Below are 17814 nucleotides of genomic sequence, written 5' to 3'. Positions count from 1 at the left end.
ATATGTTATTCTCTCTCTCTCTCCCTGTTGCCGCGCTCTCTGTTATACTCTGTCTATCCATGTTACCCTCCCTCTCTATTTTTAATAACACCCATTCTGTCTGTCTTATTGTTGCTCTCACTCAGTCTCTTTTTGTTATTGTTTCTCTGTGCCTGTGATTCTCTTTCTCTCTCTATCTATCTCTCTCTTTATTATTCTTTACTCCACTCTCTGTTTGTTCTTCCATCTGTTATCGTCTCTATTATCCTTGCTCTCCCTTTGACTGTTATTGTGTCACTCTCTCTTTCACTCTGTAATACCCTCTACTATTTATTATTCTCCAATTGTCTCTCTCTGTCTGTTATACCCTCTATTCTCTGTTCTTGTCTCTCTTTCTGTGTTCCTGTCACTCTGTCCATCTGTTCTTCTCTCTCTGTCCATCAGTTTTTCTCTCTATCGTTTATTGACACACTCTCCCACTGACTATTATCACACGTGTGTGATTCTCCCTTCCTATCTTGTTATCTCTCTCCACCTCCCTCTGTCTGTTATTGTCTCTCTGCTTCTGTTAGTTTCTCTCTCTCTGCCTGTCTCTTTCTCTGCTACTCTCTTTCCCTGTTATTCTCTCACTTTTTCTGTCACTCTCTCTCTCTCGCTCTGCTCTTCTGTGTGTGTCTCACTCTTTCTCTCTTGCTCCCAGCACATTGCCGCTGCTGAGCTGGGCTGTGTCCCGCTATTTATTTGCCTGTCAGACGAGAGCTTTGCTGAATCACTGTGTGCTGGGGCTGTGCTGAGATGAAGCCAGCCAGTTCTGGTCGTCATGACGTGCTGTCAGTTGGCAGCTCTGTGCTGTATTTATAGAAAAAGCAGCGTGTTTTGGAGCTTCCTGTTTGTAGCACAGTGCAGCATCCTGTCCATTCACAGTCAAGCGCTCAGCTGACTGCAAACCAATTCCAGGGCTCTATACAGCGCAGTCACCAAGGGAGACTTGTCTCGGCACCGTTTGCTGAAATCCTGGGTGAAAAAGGAATGTTCTGTGCTCTTCAACTGCAGGAAGGTAGACCATATTGTCCCCGAGAAAAAGCCATTGCTGAACGCAGCTCCTGCCCACTAGCTGCCCCTGCTTGCTGAGAGCAGGATCCGCGGGACTCTGGTGAGTATATGAATTGACACAATACGCAGGCCTGACTTTTCACCTACTTCCTCAGGCAAATGATGACACCGTGGATGAGGAGGAGGGGCACGGCCCCTATTTGTTGTGTTCAGGGCTCCGAGTCTGAGGAAAGTAATGAATCGATTAGTCCTTCTTACTCAGAGCCCGGGGCCACAACATACAGTAACAGCCAACTCCGAAAGCATCTTCCAATACACAGAGCCTATTCTGACAGCTCCTTCTAACATGGCATTTGCTGTGGGCCCCAAAGGCAGTGCTGAGGCACAGAGGGCTGTGTAGATAAGGGCTGCCTGACAGGGCTACTCCTTGTTAATGTCAAAGGCGATTGGACTAATATTTGGAGGATAAGCAAATGCACAACGGTCAGTGGGAAGAGTACATAGAGCTAATACAGGGACTGAAAGTAGATTGATGTCTTCTTGTCCTGTCAATTAGATTAGACACAGAGTAAACCCCCCTCTGTTCTTTTAAACACAAAGTCAGAAACTACACTGTCCCCATCAAATACTCCCATGACATGGACAGCATAGAGTGAGATACAGTGAAAAATTCACTCCCCTCTTCGAAACTGACGCTAAAGCCCCCTCCACAATGACCCCCTCAAACACTCCCCGCACAGAGATAGCATGGGGTGAGATGGAGTAAAACTCCTTCTACGCTTTCATAGGCAAAGTAAAGCTGTCTCTCTCCTCTTTTAAAATGAAAGTAAAGCAGATTCTATGCAACCATCATCAAACTCCCATGAAAAGAACAATGCGAGGTTGTATGCTGAGTAGAGGTCTCTGCTCTTTTTAAATGAATGTAAAGCTACCTCCGCATTGTCTCCATCAACCACCCCAGGACAGGGACAGCATAAGGACAAAGACACAGCAAAGCTTTCTTCACATTGTCCCCATCAAACAATCCCAGGACAGGGACAGCATGGAGTTAGATACAGAGGAAAGTTATCATTACATTGCTCTGCTTAGATACTCTGTCCATTTTATGATGTGCCTTCTGTCAGTCTCCAAATTTCAAACCTTATTTGGAGCTGAGCTGAGGGTGTTGTGCTTGTGGCTCAGGGTTATATTGAAGTGTTAGAGATTTTGTGTATGCTGGGTTTGGATCATTGCTGATGCTGTCCCTAGAAGGATGGTGAACTGTGGGTCTGCTACCTCTGTTTGATCTGTGTGCTGATTCGCTGTCTTGTTTACAAAGCTGAGCGCTCGGTTGTTGAACCTGGGGGTGTTTTGATGTAAAGATCCATTTTTCCCTGCAGTGACAGTTGTTTTTGATGCATGTTGTGAATGAAAGGAAGTTGACATATTGAAATTGGACAGGAGAATGTCACGTGAAAGTGCTTTAGCACCATCCGGACCAGGACTCAGGGCTATGCTGTGCTTTGATCTGAATGTTTCTGAGCTGTTGTCATGGTCACAGTATGAGGGATCATTATTTATCAGGCTCTGCACAATGCGTCATGATGAGGGAAGATCTCCAATTAACCTGAGCCTCCCGGATAGCCAGCCTGTCTTACCCTCATGATGGGTCCTGGCTCCATCTGGGAATCTGTCCAAGTTGTCATTGGGTCACTGTGAGGTCATGGTCATAGAGTCATAGAGATGTACAGCATGGAAACAGACCCTTCGGTCCAACCCGTCCATGCCGACCAGATATCCCAACCCAATCTTGTCCCATCTGCCAGCACCTGGCCCATATCCCTCCAAACCCTTCCTATTCATATACCCATCCAGATGCCTGTTAATGATGCAATTGTACCAGCCTCCACCACATCCTCTGGCAGCTCATTCCATATACGTACCACCCTCTGCTTGAAACAGTTGCCCCCTAGGTCTCTTTTATATCTTTCCCCTCTCACCCTAAACCTATGCCCTCTAGTTCTGGACTCCCCAATCCCAGGGAAAAGACTTTGTCTATTTATCCTATCCATAATTTTGTAAACCTCTATAAAGTCACCCCTCAGCTTTCAACGCTCCAGGGAAAACAGCCCAGCCTGTTCAGCCTCTCCCTGTAGCTCAGATCCTCCAACCCTGGCAACATCCTTGTAAATCTTTTCTGAACCCTTTCAAGTTTCACAACATCTTTCCGATAGGAAGGAGACCAGAATTGCATGCAATATTCCAACAGTGGCCTGACCAATGTCCTGTACAGCTGCAACATGACCTCCCAACTCCTATACTCAATACTCTTACCAATAAAGGAAAGCATACCAAACGCCTTCTTCACTATCTGCGACTCCACTTTCAAGGAGCTATGAACCTGCACTCCAAGGTCCCTAGGACCTTACCATTAAGTGTATAAGTCCTGCTAAGATTTGCTTTCCCAAAATGCAGCATCTTGCATTTATCTGAATTAAACTCCATCTGCCACTTCTCAGCCCATTGGGCCCACCTGGTCCAGATCCTGTTGTAATCTGAGGTAACCCTCTTCGCTGTCCACTACACCTCCAATTTTGGTGTCATCTGCAAACTTACTAACTATACCTCTTATGCTCGCATCCAAATCATTTATGTAAATGACAAAAAGTAGAGGGCCCAGCACCGATCCTTGTGGCATTCCACTGGTCACAGGCCTCCAGTCTGAAAAAACAACCTTCTACCACCACCCTCTGTCTTCTACCTTTGAGCCAGTTCTGTATCCAAATGGCTAGTTCTCCCTGTGTGTGTTTCTCTGCATGATCTGAAACATGCCCTTCACTTTTGTCCACTACTTGTCCTGGCTCCTTTTACAGTCTGTCAAAATTTATCTGTTAAAATTGTCGAGCTCCATTTGGGGCAAGGTGGTGTGGCAGTGTGTAATGTCCCTTAAGCAGTAAATCAGATGCACTGGCGCATACTGATACAGGAATGGCCCGGTGAAAAATCCAACGAAACAAATTGGAATATACAATTAGTTTCCATGATCACAAAACTGATTCACTAATATCCTTTAGGGAAGGAAATCTGCCTGGCCTACATGTGACTCCAAGCCCACAGCAATATGGTTGACTCTTAATTGCCCTCTGAGATGGCCCATTGCCCCCCCCCCCCCCCCCAGTTCAAGGGAAGTTAGAGATGGATAGAAGATTGGCTGTCTGGCAGATGGCAGAGAGTCCAGATAAAAGGATCCTTCTCAAGATGGAAGCCAGTGACAAGTGGTATTTCACAAGGGTCGGTGTTGGGACCACAACGTTTCACTTTATACACTAATGATCTGGATGAAGGAACTGAGGACCTTCTGGCTATGTTTGCAGATAATACAAAGACAGGTGAAGAGGCAGGTAGTATTGAGGAGGCGGGTAGGCTGCAGAAAGGTTTAGACAAGTTAGGAGAGTGGGCAAAGAAGTGGCAGATGGAGTACAATGTAGGAAAGTATGAGGTACTAATGTACTTTGGTAGGAAGAATAGAGGCATGGACTATTTTCTAAATGGGAAGAAAAATCTGAAAATTAAAGTGCAAAGGGACTTGGGAGTTCTAGTTCTTAAAGTAAACTTGCAGGTTGATTCAATAGTTATGAATGAATGTTCTCATTCATCTCAACAGGACTAGAATATAAAAGCAAGGATGTACTTCTGAGGCTAAATAAGGCTCTGGTCAGACCACATTTAGAGTATTGTGAGCAATTTTGGGCCCCTGACCTCAGGAAAGATGTATTGGCCCTGGAATGGGTCCAGAGGAGGTTCACGAGAATGATCCCAGAATGAAAGGCTTAAAAATGAAGACTGTTGGAGGACTCGGCACGGTGGCTCATTGGTTAGCATTGCTGCCTCTATGTCTCCTCATCTGAGCAGATGCAACAGAGGTGGAAGAATTGGGAGAATGGGATGAAGTTCTCGCAGGATACTGGGTAAGAGGAAGTGTAGGCCAGATAGTTGTGAGTCTGTGGGTTTATCGTAAACGTCTATCTGGAGACTGTTGCCATAGATGGAAACAGAGACTTCAAGAAATGGGAGAGAGGTAAGTGAGATGTACCAAGTGAATTTGGGGGGGGTGTGGGAAATGGAAGTTGTGGGTGAACTCAACGAACTGCTCCAGTTCAGCCTAGGTACAGGATGCTGCACCTATATAGTCATCAACGTAACGACAGAAGGGTTGGGGCACAGTGCCTGTGTAGGTACTGAGGAGGGACTGTTTGGCATAGCCAACAAAGAGGCAGGTGTAGCTGGGACCCATCCGAGTGTCCATGGCCACCCCCGGGATTTAGAGGAAATGGGAGGAGTTAAAGAAAAAATTATTAAGGGTGAGGACTAGTTCGACGAGGTGGAGGAAGATATTGGTGGAGGGGACTGGGTGTGTTTGTTGGAGTGGAAGAAACTGAGGGCCTGAAGGCCATCCTTGTGGAGTATGGAAAAGATGGAAAATCTGCTGGCACACTATTCCCCCCCCTCACATCCATCCAGGGCCCTAAACAGTCCTTCCAGGTGAGACAGAGATTCACCTGCCTCTCCTCCAACCTAGTTTACTGTATCTGGTGTTCCCGATGTGGTCTTCTCTGCATCGGGGAGACCAAACGTAAACTAAGGGAATGTTTCACCGAGCATCGCAGCTGGGCCTGCAGGGGCCGACTGGATCTCCAAACCACCACTCATTTCAATTCCCCTTCCTACTCCCTTTCTGATATGACCATCTTTGGCCTCCTCCATTGCCACAATGAATCAAAACTGCAAATTGGAGGAACAAATCCTCATCTTCCGATTGGGCAGCCTACAGCCCGGAGAATTTAACATTTAACCTCCCTTCCCATCCTCCAACTCCCTTCCCAGCCCTTGCCCCTCCCTTCCATACCCTGTCAGTCACCAACTGGATTCATCCCTCCCATCAACCAAGCAGGTCGTACCCTCTACCTGTCTCTAGCTCACCATCCTGGCTCCCCCCCATCCCCTTTATCTGGAGCTCCCCTTACACCCACCCACAGTCCTGAGGAAGGGTTACATCCAAAACGTTGACTTCTCCACTTCCGGATGCTGCCTGGCTTGCTGTGTTCTTCCAGCCTCCTACTTGTCTAGCCCACCATTCAATCCTGGCTGATGGGCTTTTCAACTCAATTTTCCTGCTTTGTCCCCCACAACCTTTGATCTGTCTCTGTTTTAAGTATATTCAATGACCTGGCCTTCACAGCCTCCTGTGGCAATGAATTCCACAGATTCCCCATTCTCTGGCTAAACAAGTTTCTCCTTATCTCCATTCTAAAAGATCTTCCCTTTACTCTAAAGCTGTGCCCTCATATCTCCTGCTAATGGAAACATCTTCCAAACATCCACTCTGACCAGTATCCTGAAAGTTTCAAACAGATCTCCCTTCATCCCAGTGTCTTAGAATCCCTACAGAATCTTAGAATTCCTACAGTGTGGAAACAGGCCCTTTGGCCCAACAAGTCCAAGAGTATATACTCTGAAAAGTATCCCACTCAGACCCATTCCCCATTATCTTACATTTACTCCTGACTAATGCACCTAACTTACACATCGCTGAACACTACAGGCAATTTAGCATGGCCAATTCACCTAAACTGCACAGTGTTTGGACTTTGGGAGGAAACAGGAGCACCCAGAGGAAACCCACGCAGACACGGGGAGACAGTCGCCCGAGGCTGGAATCGAACCGGAGTCCCTGGCACTGATACTTGGGAGTGGAATATCTCTCCTCCAACATAGTTTACTGTATCCGGTGCCCCGATGTGGTCTTCTCTAGATCAGGGAGACCAAACGTAAACTAAGGGCATCTCAGCCAGGCCCACAGGGGCTGACCAGACCTCACAGTCACTGCCCATTTCAATTCCCCTTCCCACTCCCTTTCCAACATGACTATCCTTGGTTTCCTCCAATTCCACAATGAATCAAACTGTAAATTGGAGGAACAACACCTCATCTTCCACCTGGACAGTCTACAGTCCAGAGGTCTCAACACTGAGTTCTCCAATTTCAAATATCCCCTCCTTTCCATCCCCGACTCCCCTTCCCAGCAACCCTCCCCCTCCCTCCCCCTCCCTTTCACTCCTCTCAGCTACCTACAGGATTCATCTCTCCCATCGACCAAGCAGGTCATATCCTCTACCTGTCTCTACCTATCCCACCTCAGCATCCTGTTCTCCCCACCATCTTTATCTGCAGCTCCTCTTCCACCCACCCAAGTCCTGAAGAAGGATTACACCTGAAACGTCGACTTCTGCACCCCCTGATGCTGCCTGACTTGCTATGTTCTGCCAGCCTCCTGCTTGTCTATCTTGGATTCCAGCATCTGTAGTGTTTTTGTCTCTAACCATGATTGAATGGTGGAGCAGTCTCAATGGACAGACTAGATACTCCAATGTCTTATGATTTATGGTAATAACTCTTTGGAGGGTCAATGTGGACTTGCTTGGCCAAAGGGCCTGTTTCCTCACTGTAGGGAATCTAATCTTAACAAAAAAAGCCACTGAAGCCCATTTCCCAGGACTGAATGGATCCCTCCTATTGCTCGTTTCTGTCTCTGTGATGGGCCCCTCAAAGTCACTCCCGTCTGTGATTGGTTCTTCCAAATCCACTCTCTGCCTGTGATAGGCGCCTTTGAGGATCCCGCTGTAATTGGCCAGTCAAAGTGATCCAAGTCGATGTGGGTGGGGGGGGGGAGACACCTCCCCCACACCCCCAGGGCGATGACGGGACCCTCAGACACCGCCCCCACCTTCCCAACCAGTGGATGATGAGGTCTTCAGCCTAGATCTGACAGATCCCTCTCTGGCCGGTTGAGGTTTTCTGTGGAAACCGGCTTTTTTGACACATCTCTTCCTGCTGCCAACCATGTTCTGCTTTCACTCGGGAGCTCCGAATGGCTCCCGCTCGAACAGGAAGCAAAGTGCTTGAAAATCTTTGCTGATTTATCTACACTTGCTCCTCCCTCTGTATCACTGGATCAAGAACAACAGTAAAAGTTTGTTTACTTGCTCTTTGCCCCAAATGTTTTTGTACCTGTCATGAGACAGTGACGTTTGGTGTCTGCACGCAAGTTCAGAGTACCCGAGCAATCAGAGTAAGATCCGGTCTGAAATTTCTCTTCGCAAATGCTGAGCTTTTCCAGCAATTTCAGCTTTAGTTTCTGATTTGCAGCATCCGCAGTTCACTCGGTTTTTTTTACTCAAATCACTTCAATGGAAATGGAAGCTGTAATAAAACCTTCGCTGTGATTGGTGAAGGCTAAGTTAACTATCGGGTCAGTGAGTGCAAGGCCAGATTGCGTTCAAATATCCAACAACAACACGCACTAGACTTTGGAGTCAGTGAATTTGGAGGTGGTGATTGACTGAGGGTGAAGTTCAATCTTTCAGTCCCCGCAGCAGGAGCAGGTTAACGTCAGGAAGGGTTCGGACAGCAACAAAGCAAGTTTAGATTTGAACTTGTTCCAACACCTGCTTTTCGTGTCTTCAGGGAAGGCAGGAGTGCTGATCCACAGATCTGATCTTTTCAGAAACCTTTCGTTCCATTTAGGTGAACTGGTCAACAGTTCGTCGTTTATTCAGCATTTTAAAGGTTCCCGGATTCTCTTGAGCAGGGAGTACCCATTACAAAGACACTTTCAAATTAACTGCCCCAATTGTAAGGTTCAATTTGCCTCTGCCTCTTTCTCCTTCTCAGAGGGCACTCAGATCCTCAGTGACTGGTGTGGTAAGTATACCTTACTTTTTAAGAGAATTTGCCTTTGAAGATGCATATGCTGTGGGTTCACAATTCTCTGTCTCTACCTGGCAGTTAGTCTGCTAGACAAAACTAATTCAAAAACAAAAACTGAATCCTTCACCTTTTTGAGAGCTGTTTGTCCTAATGAAACAAGGAAGCCAATTATTGCATGTTCAATTCAAGCAGCTCAAACTCTGCTTCAGCATCACCTCCCGTACCCCTCCCAGAGTAAGATGTCAAGTCAGTGTCTTTTTATTTTCCTGCATTTTTAATTGTGGACTGAAATAGGGAAAGAATTGTGTTTAAAACCTGGGATCACTGGAGTAGTGCAGCAGAGTTTGGAGGTGAGCAAGCTTACAGTCATTGTGAACCAGTAGTTGAAGTGTGGCTGCAGATAAGAGCGTACAGATGGAGCTTTAATTATTACAAATAACTTGGTCTATGGACTTGAGTCATAGAATTGTACAGTACAGAATTGGTCCAACCCATCCATACCAACCAGTTATGCTAAATTAATCTAGTTCCACTTGCCAGCATTTAGACCATATCCCTCAACTCTTCCTATTCATATACCCTCCACATGCCTTTTCATTGCCATACTTGTAGCAGCCTGCACCACTTCTTCTGGTAGCTCATTCCATACACGCATCACCATATGTGTGAAAAATTGCCCCTTAGGGTTCCTTTTATATCTTTCCCCTTTCATCTTTAAACTTATGCCCTCTACCCTTGGAAAAAGACCTTGGCTATTCACCCTATCTATACCCATCATGATTTCATAAACCTCTGTAAGGTCACACCTCGGCCTTCGCCGCGCCAGGGAAAAAAGCCCCAGCCTATTCAACTTCTCTCTGTAGCTCAAATTTTCCAATCCCGGCAACATCCTTGTCGATCTTTTCTGCACCCTTTCAAGTCTAACACAATGACCAAAATTAAATACAGTATTCCAAAAGTGGCCGAAACAATAACCTGTCCATCTGCAATATGATATCACAACTCCTATACTCAACACACTGACTAAAAAAAAGGCAAGGGTACCAACCATCTTCTTCACCACCCAGGGAACTATGAAGCTGCACCCTCTGATCTCTTTGTTTGATAACACTCCCCAGGACCTTACCATTAAGTATATAAGTCCTGCCTTACCAAACTGCAACACCTCACATTCATCTCAATTAAACTCCATCCGATCAAGGTTCCTTTGTACTTCTTCACTGTCCACCACACTACTAATTTAGGTGTCATCAGCAAATTTACCAACAATTCCTGCTATATTCACCCAAATCATTTATGTGAATTACAAAAAGCAGTGGACCCAGCATCATTCCTTGCAGCACACTACTGGTCACAAGCTTCAAGTCTGAAAAACAACCCACCACCATCACCCTCTGTCTCCTATCTTCTGACCAATTTTGTACCCAATTGGCTAGCTTTCCCTGGATTCCATATGATCTAACCCTATTAATCAGTCTGACCTTGCTTTGCTGAAAAGTCCTTTAGACAACGTTCATCACTTTGCCTTCATCAATTTTCTTTGTCACTTCTTCAAAAAATTCAATCAAGTCAGTGAGACACGATTCTCCACACATAAAGCCATGTTGACTATCCCTAATCAGTCCTCCCCTTTCCAAACACATTTAGAGCCTATCCCTCAGAGTCCCCTCCAACCACTGACTCACCATTTGACATTAGGCTCACAGGTCTGTATTTCCCTGGCTTCACCTTAAAACCTTTCTTAAATGATAGCACCATATTAGTCAACCTCCAGTCTTCCGGCACTTCACCTTTGCCTATCGATATACGAATATTTCAGCAAGGGTTCAGCAATCACTTTTCTTGCTTCTCACAAAGTTCTGGAATACACCCGATCAGGTCCTGTGGATTTATCAACCTTGATACGTTTTAAGATGTCCAGCACCTCCTTTGCTGTAATGTAGGCACTTTTCAAGATAACACTATTCATTCATTCCTTCAAGTTACCTAGTTTCCATATGCTTCTCCATAGTAAATACTCGTTTAGTATCTCAGCCATCTGCTGCGGTTCCACACATAGATGGCTTTGTTGAGGGGCCCTCTTCTTGCCCTAGTTACTCTTTTGCCCTTAATGTATTTATAGAATCTCTTTGGATTTTCCTTAACCCTATTTACCAATGTTTTCTGACGTCTCCTTTTTGCCCTCCTGTTTCTCACTTAAATACACTCCTTGGGGGATTCACTCAATCTCTGCTGTCTATACCTGCCATATGCATCCTTTTACTTGACCAGAGCCTCAATTTCTCTAGTCATCCAGAATTCCATGCACCTACTGACCTTGCCCTTCATACTAATAGGAACATACTGCTTTTGGACCCTTGTTATCTCATTTTTGAAGGTCTTCCACTTTCCAAACATCCCTTCACCTGCAAATAACCTCTCCCAATCAGCTTTTGAATGTTCTTGCCAAATCCTGTCAAAATCAGCTTCACTCCAATTTAGAACTTTAAATTTTATATCAAGTCTATCCTTTTGAGCAGTTATTAATGATAAAGGCCTTTTATCTTCCAAAAACTGTGTGATTGGTTCTCAGCTAACTGAATAGCTTGTAGCTGTGAATAGGATAATAGAGAAGTTATCTGACCTCCAACAGCTCAGGAATTCGCCCTACAGTAAAAGCCATTCTAATCCTAAAGGAAAATAGTTTATCTTTAATTCAGCAGTTATTGCAAAGTGTGACTTTTAACTAAGAAATGGGAGACCATTCTGTAGGTGTGAAAAGGTCCTCTTTGTCGCCAGCAAACAGTGGAAATACCTGAAGAAAGAAGACTGAGAAACATCATTCTCATCAGCACAGGAACGTTAAGAAGCTTCTCACAGCAACTTTGTGAACAGGGGCCACAGAACTGCCTTCATAGTCTCCACTCACACCCCCCCCCCCCCCCCCCCCACACACACACAGTCTCTCTGTGTCTAAAGGGAGTGTTTAATAGTGGTTAGAGTTTTAACTAGTGGAGTTATGGTTGTTTACCTGTTGCTAGAACTGTCTATTTGTAATAAATAGTAATTCTTGAAAAGTATGGAAACCAAAACTGTGTTTTCTGTCAAACAGTCAAAAGAACTTCTAAATTTTAGAATGTTGCTTGGTTTTATAGAATTTTTAGCTTTATTCCTGGAGTTGTCAAACAGGGTTTTATATCCATCATGCTGCTCCAGTGAGAGGGTAGCAGGGTAAATATCACACTACACCCATACCCCTGTGAGGGGTAACAGGGTGAATATCACACTATGCTGAAAATGTGTTGCTGGAAAAGCGCAGCATGTCAGGCAGCATCCAAGGAACAGGAGACTCGACGGTTCGGGCATAAGCCCTTCATCAGGAATGAGGAAAGTGTGTCCACCAGGCTAAGATAAAAGGTAGGGAGGAGGGACTTGGGGGGAGGGGCGATGGAGATGCGATAGGTGGAAGGAGGTCAAGGTGAGGGTGATAGGCTGGAGTGGGGTGGGGGCGGAGAGGTCAGGAAGAAGATTGCAGGTTAGGAAGGCGGTGCTGAGTTCGAGGGATTAGACTGAGACAAGGTGGGGGGAGGGGAAATGAGGAAACTGGAGAAATCTGAGTTCATCCCTTGTGGTTGGAGGGTTCCTAGGCGGAAGATGAGGCGCTCTTCCTCCAACCGTTGTGTTGTTATGGTCTGGCGATGGAGGAGTCCAAGTACCTGCATGTCCTTGGTGGAGTGGGAGGGGGAGTTAAAGTGTTGAGCCAAGGGGTGGTTGGGTTGGTTGGTCCGGGTGTCTCAGAGGTGTTCTCTGAAACGTTCCGCAAGTAGGTGGCCTGTCTCCCCAATATAGAGGAGGTCACATCGGGTGCAGCAGATGCAATAGATGGTGTGTGTGGAGTGCAGGTGAATTTGTGGCGGATATGGAAGGATCCCCTGGGGCCTTGGGGAGAAGCAAGGGAGGAGGTGTTGGCGCAAGTTTTGCATTTCTTGCGGTTGCAGGGGAAGGTGCCGGGATTGTAGGTTGGGTTGGTGGGGGGTGTGGACCTGACGAGGGAGTCACGGAGGGAGTGGTCTTTTCGGAACACTGATAGGGGAGGGGAGGGAAATATATCCCTGATGGTGGGGTCCGTTTGGAGGTGGCGGAAATGACGGCAGATGATACGCTGTATATGGAGGTTGGTGGGGTGGTAGGTGAGAACCAGTGGGGTTCTGTCCTGGTGGCAGTTGGAGGGGTGGGGCTCAAGGTCGGAGGAGCGGGAAGTGGAGGAGATGCGGTGGAGGACATCGTCGATCACGTCTGGGGGGAATCTGTGGTCCTTGAAGAAGGAGGCCATCTGGGCTGTACAATATTGGAACTGGCCCTCCTGGGAGCAGATGTGGCGGAGACAAAGGAATTGGGAATATAGGATGGTATTTTTACAGGAGGCAGGGTGGGAGGAGGTGTAGTCTAGGTAGCTGTGGGAGTCAGTCGGTGTATAGCATATGTCCGTGTTGATTCGGTCGCCCGAGATAGAAATGGAAAGGTCTAGGAAGGGGAGGGAGGAGTCTGAGACGGTCCAGGTGAATTTGAGGTCAGGGTGGAAGGTGTTGGTAAAGTGGATGAACTATTCAACCTCCTCGTGGGAGCATTTGGCAGCGCCGATACAGTCATCGATGTAGCAGAGGAAAAGTTGGGGGGTGGTGCTAGTGTAGTTGCGGAAGATGGACTGTTCCACATATCCTACAAAGAGGTAGGCATAGCTGGAGCCCATGCGGGTGCCCATGGCAATAGCAATTCCTAGCTCCCAGCCCTGCCGTGTTTTCACCATCCCTCCAGACCTCCCCCTCTCTGAGGATGAAAGATCAGTCCTCAGCAGAGTCCTCACCTTCATTCCCCTACGCTCTCGGATTAACGAGTTCCACACACAGCGAGACATTGAACAATTCTTCTGCCGCCTTCGCCTCCGTGCCTACTTCTTCAACCAAGACTCCCACCCACCCTCTGACGACCCCTTCTCCCGCCTCCAACACACCCCATCCACCTGGACGCCCCATGCTGGCCTCTTACCTGCCCTCGATCTCTTCATAGCCAACTGCCGCCGCGACATTAACCGCCTCAACCTCTCCACCCCTCGCACCCACTCCAACCTCTCACCCTCAGAATGTGCAGCCCTCCACTCCCTCTGCTCCAACCCCAACCGCACCATCAAACTGGCAGATAAGGGAGGCACGGTAGCAGTTTGGCGCACCGACCTTTACACCGCTGAGGCTAAACGCCAGCTCGCGGACACCTCCTCTTACTGCCCTCTTGACCATGACCCCACCTCCCACCACCAAACCATCATCTCCCAGACCATCCCTAACCTCATCACCTCAGGGGATCTCCCATCCACTGCCTCCAACCTCATAGTCCCACAACCCCGCACTGCCCGTTTCTACCTCCTGCCCAAAATCCACAAACCTGACTGGCCCGGCCGACCCATTGTCTCAGCCTGCTCCTGCCCCACCGAACTCATCTCTGCATACCTCGACATGGTTCTGTCCCCCTTAGTCCAAGAACTCCCCACCTACGTTCGGGACACCACCCACGCCCTCCACATCCTCCATGATTTTCGCTTCCCCGGTCCCCAACGCCTTATCTTCACGATGGACATCCAGTCCCTATACACCTCCATCCTCCATCACGAAGGACTCAAAGCCCTCCGCTTCTTCCTTTCCCACCGTACCAACCAGTACCCTTCCACTGACACCCTCCTTCGACTGACTGAACTGGTCCTCGCCCTGAACAACTTCTCTTTCCAATCCTCCCACCTCCTCCAAACCAAAGGAGGATTAGAAACTGCATGGGCCCCAGCTATGCCTGCCTCTTCGTAGAATATGTGGAACAGTCCATCTTCCGCAACTACACTAGCACCACACCCCACCTTTTCCTCCGCTACATCGATGACTATATCGGTGCTGCCTCGTGCTCTCACGAGGAGGTTGAACAGTTCATCCACTTTACCAACACCTTCCACCCTGACCTCAAATTCACCTGGACCGTCTCAGACTCCTCCCTCCCCTTCCTAGACCTTTCCATTTCTATCTCGGGCGACCGAATCAACACGGACATATACGATAAACCGACTGACTCCCACAGCTATCTAGACTACACCTCCTCCCACCCTGCCCCCTGTAAAAATGCCATCCCATATTCCCAATTCCTTTGTCTCCACCTCGTCTGCTCCCAGTTCCAATATTGTACAGCCCAGATGGCCTCCTTCTTCAAGGACCGCAGTTTCCCCCCAGGCGGGATCGACGATGCCCTCCACCGCATCTCCTCCACTTCCCGCTCCTCCGCCCTTGAGCCCCGCCCCTCCAACAGCCACCAGGACAGAACCCCACTGGTTCTCACCTATCACTCCACCAACCTCCATATACAGCGTATCATCTGCCGTCATTTCCGCCACCTCCAAACAGACCCCACCATCAGGGATATATTTCCCTCCCCTCCCCTATCAGTGTTCCGAAAAGACCACTCCCTCCGTGACTCCCTCATCAGGTCCACATCCCCCACCAACCCAACCTCCACTCCCGGCACCTTCCCCTGCAACCGCAAGAAATGCAAAACTTGCGCCCACACCTCCTCCCTTGCTTCTCTCCAAGGCCCCAGGGGATCCTTCCATATCCGCCACAAATTCACCTGCACTCCACACACATCATCTATTGCATCTGCTGCACCCGATGTGGCCTCCTCTATATTGGGGAGACGGGCCGCCTACTTGCGGAACGCTTCAGAGAACACCTCTGATACACCCGGACCAACCAACCCAACCACCCCTTGGCTCAACACTTTAACTCTCCCTTCCACTCCACCAAGGACATGCAGGTACTTGGACTCCTCCATCGCCTGACCATAACAACACGACGGTTGGAGGAAGAGCACCTCATCTTCCGCCTGGGAACCCTCGAACCACAAGGGATGATCTCAGATTTCTCCAGTTTCCTCATTTCCCCTCCCCCCACCTTGTCTCAGTCTAATCCCTCGAACTCAGCACCGCCTTCCTAACCTGCAATCTTCTTCCTGACCTCTCCGCCCCCACCCCACTCCGGCCTATCACCCTCACCTTGACCTCCTTCCACCTATCGCATCTCCATCGCCCCTCTCCCAAGTCCCTCCTCCCTACCTTTTATCTTAGCCTGCTGGACACACTTTCCTCATTCCTGATGAAGGGCTTATGCCCGAAACGTCGAATCTCCTGTTCCTTGGATGCTGCCTGACCTGCTGCGCTTTTCCAGCAACACATTTTCAGCTCTGATCTCCAGCATCTGCAGACCTCACTTTCTCCTTAAATATCACACTACACCTTGCCCCCAGTGAGGGTTAACAGAGTGATATCACACTACACCTAGGTTCCAATTCAGGGACCAGTGTTGAGTTTACAGTGCAGAGCACTGAGAGTTGTAAAGTTTGAGTTTACAGTGGAGGGCATTGGGAGTTTACAGTGTGGGGCATTGGGAGTTTACAGTGTGGGGCATTGGGAGTTGTGCTGTTTGAGTTTACAGTGTGGGGCATTGGGAGTTGTGCTGTTTGAGTTTACAGTGTGGGGCATTGGGAGTTTACAGTGTGGGGCATTGGGAGTTTACAGTGTGGGGCATTGGGAGTTGTGCTGTTTGAGTTTACAGTGTGGGGCATTGGGAGTTGTGCTGTTTGAGTTTACAGTGTGTGGCACTGCCAGATTTTGATAAAACACTGAGAAAGGATTACCTTTTGCCGAGTGAAAGTTTGGGTGAAATAATTCAGTGAATGGTGTTTTCAGTAACATTAGACTGAAACATGAGAATGAATTGAATCGCAAAATAATAGATCATGTTTTTTTGAAAGTCGGTCAATGAGCCCAAGAGAGGAGGCTATGCGGGAGGGGGTGGTGGGAGAACGTGTGAGAGTCACCTTTGAGGAGGTAGGGATGGGGCTGTGAGTGAAGGGGCTTATGAAATAGAGGGAGCAGATTGTTCCTGAACACAGGATGATGGTGATGGTATGAATTGAGGTGGATCGTGAACATAGACATATTCTGTTCCTTCAACATGTGTACATTCACTGTCATTTTGTTACCGACTCCATGTTGGGAACACAGAATACTTTAGGAAGCCAAGTGCAGTGTGACACATTTTTCTAGCTGACTTCCAGTCACTTCTTGGCATTCCCTGCATACGCAGGTGGATGAGATTCTGACAGTGAAACCTCTACATTGTGCTGTGTTATTGTGCCTGTCCTCTGGGGTAGCAACAAGAGCACAACACAATGCAGCTCTTTTCACAAAGTTCCCCACACAGCTTCCCTGCCTGTGCCTCACTCTCACTCCCTTCAGGAATGCTCCCTGTCTCCTGCTCAATGCCCCCTCCTCCCACCCCCCCTCACCAGCTCACTCTGCCACCTTCTCTTCCCTCCCCCACTGTCCCCACTTGTATGAGGCCAGGATGCAGAAGAGCTGAAAGCTGGCCATCCTCACTGCAAATGGTAACACTTTGTGTGCTTTCTTTTTCAGCTTTAGCCAGCAGGGATGGCAGAAGCTCACCAGGCTGTGGCCTTTCAGTTCACTGTCACCCCCGATGGCATTGACTTACACCTGAGCCATGAGGCTCTGAAACAGGTCTACCTGTCTGGCGTGCGTTCCTGGAAGAAGAGGATCTGCCGATACAGAGTGAGTACCTGGGGCTGGGGGTCCTGGGGTGGTCTTTCTGCTAACCAGTTTGGGGGACTGTCCGAATGTGAGGGAGTTTGAACCCCATTCAGTGTGCCCCAGCTTTCATATACTACTGACACCACACGGTGTCTCCAGTTACACAGAAACCTTCATCTCAATCTGCCCCAGTCACACAGCAACAGCTTCATCCCTTCTAGACTGGGTTGTGAAACAATCCCCTTCAGATCCTAGGCCACAGACTGAGCAATCCAAACCTCAGCTAGGCAAACAGCTCGGATTATCATTGGGAACGGCAAATCATGCTGGATCATTGGTTCATCATGGAGTGAGGAGAAAGTGAGGACTGCAGATGCTGGAGATCAGAGCTGAAAATGTGTTGCTGGAAAAGCGCA

The 17814-nt window shown here is 48.1% G+C and overlaps 1 protein-coding gene across 2 annotated transcripts in view; it reads left to right on the top strand.

The window, feature by feature from the left end:
• Positions 1–608: 608 nt before the first annotated feature.
• cpt1ab (carnitine palmitoyltransferase 1Ab (liver)) overlaps positions 609–17814 on the top strand; it is a 60739-nt gene continuing 43533 nt past the window's right edge. Inside the window, exons 1-2 of one of the 2 annotated variants that reach the window (XM_060838701.1) lie at positions 609–1132; positions 17264–17419. In XM_060838701.1, the coding sequence (XP_060694684.1) occupies positions 17279–17419 (141 nt within the window). In that variant the 5' untranslated portion in view covers positions 609–1132; positions 17264–17278. Of the gene's footprint in view, positions 1133–8350; positions 8773–17263; positions 17420–17814 lie in introns of those variants that run through there. The other variant, XM_060838702.1, reaches the window with a different exon arrangement.

This window comes from Hemiscyllium ocellatum, chromosome 18, assembly GCF_020745735.1.
Source record: "Hemiscyllium ocellatum isolate sHemOce1 chromosome 18, sHemOce1.pat.X.cur, whole genome shotgun sequence".
NCBI classification, from domain to species: Eukaryota; Metazoa; Chordata; class Chondrichthyes; order Orectolobiformes; family Hemiscylliidae; genus Hemiscyllium; species Hemiscyllium ocellatum.
Note: the sequence above shows the minus strand (reverse complement) of the source record. Positions and strands in the feature narration are given on the sequence as shown.